This window comes from Tachypleus tridentatus, chromosome 11 (genome assembly GCF_004210375.1).
Source record: "Tachypleus tridentatus isolate NWPU-2018 chromosome 11, ASM421037v1, whole genome shotgun sequence".
Taxonomy (NCBI): Eukaryota; Metazoa; Arthropoda; class Merostomata; order Xiphosura; family Limulidae; genus Tachypleus; species Tachypleus tridentatus.
In genome coordinates, this window is record NC_134835.1 from 19,641,143 (window position 1) to 19,652,527 (window position 11,385).

The 11,385-nt window shown below is 32.0% G+C and overlaps 1 protein-coding gene across 1 annotated transcript in view; it reads left to right on the forward strand.

Moving 5' to 3' along the window:
- The window catches only part of LOC143231302 (protein O-mannosyl-transferase Tmtc3-like), a 44,256-nt gene extending 41,700 nt beyond the window's left edge, over nt 1–2,556 (forward strand). Inside the window, exon 12 of the mRNA XM_076465853.1 lies at nt 2,225–2,556. Within this exon, the coding sequence (XP_076321968.1) occupies nt 2,225–2,479 (255 nt within the window). The 3' untranslated portion in view covers nt 2,480–2,556. The remainder of the gene's footprint in view (nt 1–2,224) is intronic.
- The last annotated feature ends 8,829 nt before the right edge of the window (nt 2,557–11,385 follow it).

Below are 11,385 nucleotides of genomic sequence, written 5' to 3' on the forward strand. Positions count from 1 at the left end.
ACTTTACACGCGCGAGTTTTTCCACTGAAGTTATACAATGTCTTCGTTGATATACTAACGTTCAAAGTTAATTCTCTGAAGTTGAACGGTTTGTAATGTTCGGAATTTGTAAACGTTCCGATTCAAACATCTTTAGTTTTCCGGTTAATAACGTTTATCACAGCTTTAGCTTCGGAGGTTTATAGTGTACTGATTGTTGCAGACCAACAATATTGTGACAACTGTCTCTTGGCGCGTCGAATTATAAACTTCAGGCGATGTCCTCGGAAGTTCAGTTGGCAACAATGTAAAACATCTAATGCTGATGCTTACACTATAGTATTTTCTATAAATTTAGTAAATAGACAGGATTTTCACAGGACATATTTAACAATATAAGTTACATGCATTTCTAACTATATATTTAAGAAAACAAATATCGATATTAAAAGTAACTATACATTAGTTACACTAAGATATTACTAACACGAATATATCTATTGTACGGACCATAACACACACTATTGAAGTCTCTAAAGGCTAAACGAGGTCTTCGACATTATCTGAAAACGATGATTTATTTTCTGGACTGCACATAGAACAATTCAGCTGATGTGAATCGGATTTACAAATTCAATTTCTGACTTTCAATGTAAATATAATACATTTTTAATAAATGGGCTAAATAAAAAAATACATGTCGAGATTAGGGTATTGTTCTAATGTACATGAGCGATAAACAGTTGAACAAATAGTATTTAAACTGACCAAAAGTTATTACCAGAAAGTTGAAAATATTCATTGTAGTGGCTGTTAATGTCACAATGGTTACAAGTAGCTAATAGAAATATTCTTTAGACTTCTGGTATGGATATTACAAACTTTAATTAAAGTACAGAACAATGTTTCGGCTTTCTTAGGTCATCTTCACGTTAACATCTTTTTGATAACATGAAAATGACCTCAGAAGTTCGAAACATTGTTCTGTACTTTAATTAAAGTTTTAATACCCACACCAACCATCTTGATAATACATTTTTTACTTCAAGTGGGTTTCTCGTCATCACGAAAAGCTCATTGTTTTCGATACAGTTAAATCATTGTTGTTGTTGTTGTCTAGAAACCATATAGAAATAACTATGTTTAAGAGTTAAATTGTAAGAGGCAAACTAATTGTAGTGTAGGGGCTTGTTTGGTTTAATTTTAACTTTTATGGAAAAAACTTTCCTTGTTTTTTTCATTTTAATACATACAAATACAAACAGACTTTCAGTGTGTGTTATTGGGTAAATAATCTGATTGGTGAACTGAACCATACATTTGCTGTTTTAAGACAGAGGTTTTATTGTTAAGAAAAAAAAAACAGTTTCACTGCTGAATAATTGTAGATATTTGTACCTTAGACAAACCACTACGTTATTATTAAGAAATTACTAGATATTTATAATTTAAAGTTAGGATTAGTGTAAAATTACGATCTTAGACTTTTCAATGTTGGTTAGGGTTAACTCATGAACTTAATGGGAATATACAGTATAATTAAAAATTATTACAAAGCTAGGGTTAGCAAATGGCGAGCATAATCTAAGCAGAACATATTTATACTACGCCTTTTTGTGATTGTCTCCTGTGAAAGTAAAACGTGAACAGAACATCAATGCGTGTTTTTAAATAGGATAATAATGTATTAATATTTGTTTTAGAACTGTGTCTTATAATTTTTAGAGCACGTGATCGCGAACTAATCCATAAGTAAGCGAAGCTCGTGTGATCCATTATTCTACGTGGTTATAATTATATAAAGCCATAAATGTGCTTGAATCTCGAGATGGTTAGCACCAATACAAAGTGAAAGAGGAATTTGTTTATAGCCATTTCTAGATGGTTAGCACCAATACTAAGTGAAAGAGGAATTTGTTTATAGCCATCTCTAGATGGTTAGCACCAATACTAAGTGAAAGAGGAATTTGTTTATAGCCATCTCTAGATGGTTAGCACCAATACTAAGTGAAAGAGAAATTTGTTTATAGCCAAACTATGAAAGAAAATATTAAATTGCTGTGTCACATTTAGTATTCTGAAAATATATATATTTTTATTAAGATAGTCATTCGACTTTCAGTTTTCTGAAAATCTGTTAAATTACGTTACTGACTTTGGATAATTTTGTTTGAAAATGATTAAGCCTATAAAACTATTTTAATGTTAAGTAAAACTGGAGTTAAATCACATTAAACTTTCTTAGTGTTATCAGAAAATACTTGAAGTGGACCCTCACAACGTTCAAGGCCTACATAACCTGTGTGTGGTATACCTTCACCGTGGTCACTTGGAACAAGCTGAACAGTGTTTTCTTCAAGCCTTGCAATTGGCTCCAAGTGCTGACTACATCAGTCATCACCTCCGATTGGTCCGCTCCCAGATTTTAAAACAAACTCAACCAGTAGGAATACCCCAATCGGATGTACGTCATCTTAACTCTTCTGGATCTGTTAGATGATTGGCGAATCTGAAGTCAAACCTTCATTTCCACCTTCACGCTTCCCTGCTGAGAAAAACCTCCACTTCACCAGAATTAGCCAGCCAATTGTTCTTTGTAAACTGAATGTTATATGAAAGATGAACAAGTGGTTCAGTCAGCTATATCACAACAGTGGAGGTGATGTGTTCATTATATTTAACAACATTGTTGCTGTCAAATTACTCCTGTGTTAATTAAAACATCATCAGTGGCTATTGAATGATCTTAAAGATTTTTAAAAGTGTGAAGTCAACTGAGTTTATTAATGAATGGAAAATGTGAAGTGGTATAAGGAAGGAATTGAAAATCTAAAGCATTTCGTTCTAACGAGGTATCTGAAATTATGGATACCAGACTAAATAGATAGTACAAGCGTGTCGCCTGTATGAACAGATGTAGTTATTTATGTGCCATGTTGAACATGTCCTGACATATTATCTGATGTATTAAATCTAATCCGTACAAATATTTACTGTGTAGACCAGCCTGAACAAGTACTGCATATTGTGGGTGTCATATTGATGGAAAACTGAGTTATTGCGTATGAAACTGAACAGATACTGAAAGATGAGGGGTGTAATTGTTCTGTTTCAACAAGAATTCACTGAATGAGTAATCTTTTATTTATCAGTTTAAACAAGTACTGCATATTGTGGGTGTCATATTGATGGAAAACTGAGTTATTGCGTATGAAACTGAACAGATACTGAAAGATGAGGGGTGTAATTGTTCTGTTTCAACAAGAATTCACTGAATGAGTAATCTTTTATTTATCAGTTTAAACAAGTACTGCATATTGTGGGTGTCATATTGATGGAAAACTGAGTTATTGCGTATGAAACTGAACAGATACTGAAAGATGAGTGGTGTAATTTGTTCTGTTTCAACAAGAATTCACTGAATGAGTAATCTTTTATTTATCAGTTTAAACAAGTACTAAATAAGTAACTGATGTGTTTCAGTTTAAACACGTGCTGTCAAATTGTGACATAATGTGTATAACTCTGGCCCAACACTTCCTGAAAGTATCAGTAATATAAGATGTGAGAGTTTGTTATAAACCAGAAACAATAAATACAACAGAACTTACCGTATTCTAAATTATATTCTTGTTTGTTATTGTCCAATGTAAATGTCACGAGCTTCAAATGTTAGTGTAATTGTACATTGTTCAGTCACGCGATCCAAACTTACAAGGCCTTTAATCAAATATAATAATTAACAAGTGAATTATCACTATGGAAACAAACATTGTTTGTAATATCGAGATAATTTGTTCTAAGTTCTTTAAATATTACGTAGATATGTATAAACCCATCAAGTGATTGAGACGTGTATTGTTCTGACGAACGGAATAAATATATAATCTTGTCTCCGTCAATAACGGTCTCTTAGTTATCTCTTCTTGTTTCTTGCCAAATAAAAACTCTTAAATGTTTACATACAGAACATTTAGTGCAATATTTTTGTTGTTAGTTTTTGTAATAAAAATCCACATTTTACACTTCATCGTTCAGAGCTTGTATTGTTCAGTTGTTCTGAACATTCCTCTTTCATGTTCACAAAAGGTTATTTCTTTAAACATATCTACAGTAAGACCAGAAATGTTCACATTTCTAAAGTTTTATACTTCGTAAGTAATAAAAACACTCAGGTTAACAATTCCACAGACTTGTACAACGATTTAAATATCGGTTGTTTACTTCATATATTAAAGGCTTTGTTTGGTCTAACCTGTCCGTATAAAACATTTATATCAAAGAAACAACACGTTAGTTACTTTGATCAACCACGTTGTTATACGTTTAAACAAATGATGTATAAAACCAACACTCCTTTCACCTACCGTCTGATTATACATACATATAAACACCTACTGTAGATATACAACACACTTACTTCTTTGACCTACCGTCCGATTATACATATAAACATTTACTATAGATAAACAACACACTTCTTTGTCATACCGTCCGATTATACATATAAACATTTACTATAGATAAACACACAGACTTCTTTGTCATACCGTCCGATTATACATATAAACATTTACTATAGATAAACACACACACTTCTTTGTCATACCGTCCGATTATACATATAAACATTTACTATAGATAAACACACACACTTCTTTGTCATACCGTCCGATTATACATATAAACATTTACTATAGATAAACACACACACTTCTTTGTCATACCGTCCGATTATACATATAAACATTTACTATAGATAAACACACAGACTTCTTTGTCATACCGTCCGATTATACATATAAACATTTACTATAGATAAACACACACACTTCTTTGTCATACCGTCCGATTATACATATAAACATTTACTATAGATAAACAACACGCTTACTTCTTTAACATACCGTCCGATTATACATATAAACATTTACTGGAGATATACAACACACTCACTTCTTTGTCATACCGTCCGATTATACATATAAACATTTACTGGAGATAAACAACACACTCACTTCTTTGTCATACCGTCCGATTATACATATAAACATTTACTGTAGATAAACAACACACTCACTTCTTTGTCATACCGTCCGATTATACATATAAACATTTACTGTAGATAAACAACACACTCACTTCTTTGTCATACCGTCCGATTATACATATAAACATTTACTGGAGATATACAACACACTCACTTCTTTGTCATACCGTCCGATTATACATATAAACATTTACTGGAGATAAACAACACACTCACTTCTTTGTCATACCGTCCGATTATACATATAAACATTTACTGTAGATAAACAACACACTCACTTCTTTGTCATACCGTCCGATTATACATATAAACATTTACTGGAGATATACAACACACTCACTTCTTTGTCATACCGTCCGATTATACATATAAACATTTACTGTAGATAAACAACACGCTTACTTCTTTGACCTGCCGTCCGATTATACATAAAAACAGTTGTTTTTTGTTTCTCCATTATTTATCGTGAACCACAGTTTCTATTATATCAAGTATGTTGAAAAGAAATATCCAGGTATTCTTTAGGTTTACTACATGTTCCCAAACTCAGCAGACTGGTACAACATACTTACTCTGATTAAGATTTCCCAGAATCACAGAACCTTTTCCGAATCGTACGTCATAATTTTAACATTTAATTTAAATTTAATTGATAATTTAATCGATTTAACTCAGACATCTTGATAACCAAATAATATTATTTTAATATAAACTTCAGTTTCTACCAGGACGCATTAGTACTTAGAACTCTTTGTTAATCTCAAAATGTGGTGGATCTTCATACAAATCCACGTTTGATTTTATAAATCGTATTTAAACATATCATCTGATATTAAACTTGACGAGCGGATCTTCACAAAAGCCAAAGTTTTTACTTAATAAGTTTAAACTAACTATTGAACATAAGTGTAGTGAATTTTATCAAACAAACATTTTCATTAAAAATGTCTTTAGTATGTGTTAGGTGCAATGGACCTAAAGGCCCGGCATGACCAGATGGTTAGGGCGATTAACTCGTAATATGAGTGTCGCGGGTTCGTTGTAAAGTGACGGTCACTTCCACTATTTATTGGTAAAAGAGTAGCCCAAGAGTTGGCGTTGGGTGGTGATGACTAGCTGCCTTCCCTCTAGTCTTACACTGCTAAATTAGGGACGGCTAGCACAGATAGCCCTCGAGTAGCTTTGTGCGAAATTCCAAAACAAACAAACAAGAAACATGTGCGATGACCAGGGTACTTTGTAGGGAGAGGTAGTGTCAAAGCAGTGGCAGTAGGGGTGCTTTCTGTTAATGATTTGCACTCTACTCTTAATGTCCTTCCACAATGTTTTATACAATTAATTAATAGAAGATAATTGACCGAAGAAGTGTCTCACGGGCCAAATTTGAGAGGTCACGGGTTAAAGTATGAAGTTGGTATAACAAAAACACGCCTCTTCATATCAGCTTTATAAGGGCTGTTGGAGTAAAAATTTCAGCTGAGTCAATGTGTGATTGCAAAAGTGACGGCCACTTACTAAGTGCGCTCTTTCGTAGAGAGTGTTAAAGCACTCCATGAAATCAATAAAATGTTTGTATGTCCTGTCCCCGCCTCAATGTGTGTATGTTGCCTAAAAGAAAATTTAATAGTTTTTGCCGTTTAAGGACGTAACGCCATCTAAGAATATGGTTATCGTTAACTTACGTCAAAAATAATAAATGCAAACTATGATACCCGACAATATTCTTATCTTTCTGTGACTTGTCCATCTTGATTCCTAGTTAAGCTAGTGAAAGAGAGATTCATCAGTAACCTATTGAAGTAGCTTGACAACATGTCCCTAACATTTATGTGGACCTCATGAGTATCAAACATTGTATTTCAACTCAGATATTTGTTTTTCAGAACGGCTGCTAGGGGTATTAACACTTTTACTAATAAAGCAGAAAACAACATTTCGACCTTCTTAGGTCATCTTCAGGTTAACAAAGAGAGAGTTTTCAACTGACCATTGCCGTCTTAGGGACGAGAGTATAAACGGGTACAGGATTGTAGGGGACGTTGCAGTTAGATGTTAGGTTATTAATTAGTATAGGTATAAAGGTGTTCCTTTATACTGGTTTAATTTTGGTTTTAGTTGTTGTATAAGTAGGGCTTCTTTGATTTTGCCTTTGTTTATATTGGTTTCTTTACTTAATATCTGAGTGTTTTCTATGATTATGTTGTGTTTATTTGACTTGCAGTGTTCAAACACGTGTGAAGGTGTTTTTTGTGTTTTTTGAATCTAGTTTCCATTTTTCTGCTTGTTTCTTCAATGTAGGAATCGTGACATCTGTCACATTGTATTTCATAACTCATGTTGGTGTTGTGTGTATTAGTATAGTTTTTACATAGTATGGACTTTAGTTTTGTACCTGGTTTTAAATAAATTTGGTGTTTACTGGAATGTTGTGTTTTGTTATAAGTTTATTTTTTACACATTGGTTATTTTTTCGCTGATGTCGGGAACATATGGTATGCAGCAGTATAAGGTTTTGTAGATTGTTGTATCTTGGGATTTATTGTTATTTGTTTGTTGTTGGTCTAGGTTTGTGTGTATAATTTTTTCAACACTTTTTGAGGAAATCTCTTGATGAAGTGTTGTTTTATTTTGTTGGTTTCATCGTTTATGTTATCAGGTGAACATAGGTTTGTGGCTGTGTTTATTTGGTTTCTTAATATGTTAAGTTATTTTCTTTCACGTGCTGAGTCCCAGGGAATGTATAGTCCAGTAACCCGATCAACAACAATCAAACGATAATAAATCCCAAGATACAACAAACTACAAAACCTAACACTGCTGCATACCATATGTTCCTGACATCAGCGAAAAAAATAACCAACATTTGGAAAAACTTATAACAGAACACAACATTTAAATAAACACGAAATTTATTTAAAAACCAGTTACAAAACTAAAGTTCACACGATGTAAACTGACAAACAACATCAACATAATTTATAAAATACAATGAAACAACTGCCACGACTTCTATATTGGAGAAACAAAAACAAAATGTGTGGGTGTGTTTCTTATAGCAAAGCCACATCGGGAATCGAACCTTAGACTTACCACTGTAATATCGGGAAAGAGGGCGAAAAGAAAAATGGAAATTAGATTCCAATAAAAAACACTTTCACACGTTTTGAACAATAAAAATAAACACAACACAACCATAGAAAACACCCTTGTACAAAGTTGGGAAATAAATATAAACAAATGCAAAATCAAAGAAGCCCGACTTATACAACAACTACAGGCCCAGCATGGCCAGATGGTTAAGGCACTCGACTCGTAATCTCAGGATCGCTGGTTCGAAGCCCCGTCACACCAAACATGCTCTCCCTTTCAGCTGTGGTGCGTGATAATGTTACGGTGAATCCCACTATTCGTTGGTAAAAGAGCAGTCCAAGGATAAAAGACAAGTTGTGTGTTGTTATCATAGTATCAATCAATGATACAGTCTTGTAGTGGTATAGATTACAAACTAAGAGAATTATGATAAAAAGAAAGAACAATGACTGCTTTGTAAAACCTTAAACTGGACTCGTTTCTTTTTAAGTACAAAAACACAAGAAGTGCTATCCGTCCTCTGTCTACCTTGAGTATCAAAAACTAATTTTCTTAGCAGGGTAGGTCTTCTAACGTACAGCTAAGGGATCTATAAATTAAGAGTATGAAAAAAAAATAATAACATAGGCAAATAAAGCAAGAAAAGCCAATGAAGCAATAGTAAAATAAAGCTATCATAACAACAATAATCTGGATAAAGTTATAAACATGATAACAACAATAAGCTAGAAGATTGATAAAGCTATGAACAAGATAACAATAATAAGCTAGTAGATTGATAAAGCTATCAGTCTCATAACAACAATAAGCTAGAAGAATAATAAAGCTATCAGTCTCATAACAACAATAATCTAGAAGATTGATAAAGCTTTTAGTCTCATAACAACAATAAGCTAGAAGTTTGATAAAATTATCAATCTCATAACAACAATAAGTTAGAAGATTGATAAAACTATAAACCTGATAACAATAATAAGCTAGAAGATTGATAAAACTATAAACCTGATAACAACAATAAGCTAGAAGATTGATAAAGTTATAAACATGATAACAACAATAATCTAGAAGATTGATAAAGTTATAAACATGATAACAATAATAAGCTAGAAGATTGATAAAGCTATCAGTCTCATAACAACAATAAGCTCGAAGATTAATAAAGCTATCAGTCTCATAACAACAATAATCTAGAAGATTGATAAAGCTTTTAGTCTCATAACAACAATAAGCTAGAAGTTTGATAAAATTATCAATCTCATAACAACAATAAGTTAGAAGATTGATAAAACTATAAACCTGATAACAACAATAAGCTAGAAGATTGATAAAACTATATACCTGATAACAACAATAAGCTAGAAGATTGATAAAACTATATACGTGATAACAACAATAAGCTAGAAGATTGATGAAACTATAAACCTGATAACATTAATAAGCTAGATGTCTGATAAAACTATAAACCTGATAAGAATAATAAGCTAGAATATTGATAAAACTATAGACCTGATAACAATAATAAGCTAGAAGATTGATAAAACTATAAACCTGATAACAACAATAAGCTAGAAGATTGATGAAACTATAAACCTGATAACATTAATAAGCTAGATGTCTGATAAAACTATAAACCTGATAACAATAATAAGCTAGAAGTTTGATAAAACTATAGACCCGATAACAACAATAATCTAGTTGATTGATAAAACTATAGACCTGATAACAATAATAAGCTAGAAGTTTGATAAAACTATAGACCCGATAACAACAATAAGCTAGAAGATTGATAAAACTATAAACCTGATAACAATAATAAGCTAGAAGATTGATAAAACTATAGACCCGATAACAACAATAAGCTAGAAGATTGATAAAACTATAAACCTGATAACAATAATAAGCTAGAAGTTTGATAAAACTATAGACCCGATAACAACAATAAGCTAGAAGATTGATAGAACTATAAACCTGATAACAACAATAAGCTAGCAGATTGATAGAACTATAAACCTGATAAGAATAATAATATATTTGAATTTTTTAATTTTAGTTAATTTGTTATATTTACCAGATAACTGGTCTCTCTTCTTTTGTATTGATAATTTTTACAATTACCTCACAGCTGATTATGGACTGATCGTTTTATTATCAGTAGGTTGTTGTTATAACCCTGATAATTTTAATTTTGTCATTATGTAGGTTTCATTAATTTTTTACTAGATAATGACTCTCAACTGTTTAGTTCATTTGTCTTCTCAAATTTATGTAAGAAAACTGTTAGGTTTTATTTTGTGTGTCTATGTTGCTGTAATGAGTGTTATTAAAGACATATGAAAAATTACATTGCAACCTGATAAGTACAAAAACTATAAAACTAGTAAGGTTAAAAGGAATAGTCTCAGTGTGATAACAAAAAAACTGTGTATGGTGAAACACATGGCTCTTCTCTTACCTTATATAGTTGAATTATGATTGTTAATTTTGTTAATTGAATAACAGTTTTCCTAAACTTACTTGAAGGCTATATTTGATTAGGCTTAGCTATATGTTTAAACATGTTATCATACAAACGACAATTGTGATTGGCTTGAACTCAGATATGGTGGTATTAGTTTCTGTACCTTTTTGTTATCTTGTTTGTCATTAGTGGATCAGCCTTCCTGCCCCTCCCTCTCTCCCAGTTGTTAAATATAATGTACCTAGTACAGAGAAACTAAAAGTAGTGAAATAGATAGTTTGGAAGTGAACAGAAAACAACACAATGGACTGTCTGTGGTCTTCCAACCGCGTATATCGAAACCCGGTTTCTATCGTTAGAAATACCACTATACCCTTGGGGGACCATTTTAAATAGACACAAGACACAATTTAATTATCTGAAATTTTATAAAGATGAAGACAGGATAGGAAAACTAAGAACGAACATAAATTAAACTATAGATTTTATAAAAATATAAAGTTTAAAGAAATAAATTAAATTGAGCTGCAGGGTAAGAGAGAAAAATCATTATTTTGATAAAATAAAACTATCAGTAGCTATCAAACGCACTCCAAACCCTGACTCTATTATAATTTCCAGGAAGACAGTAATTACGGCAAGTATGTTAGATCAGGATGTGTATCCATGTTAGTGATACAGTGTAAACATAAAACACAAATGAGATGTGTATCCATGTTAGTGATACGGTATAAATCATAAAACACAAATGAGATGTGTATCCATGTTAGCGGTACGGTATAAATCATAAAACACAAATGAGATGTGT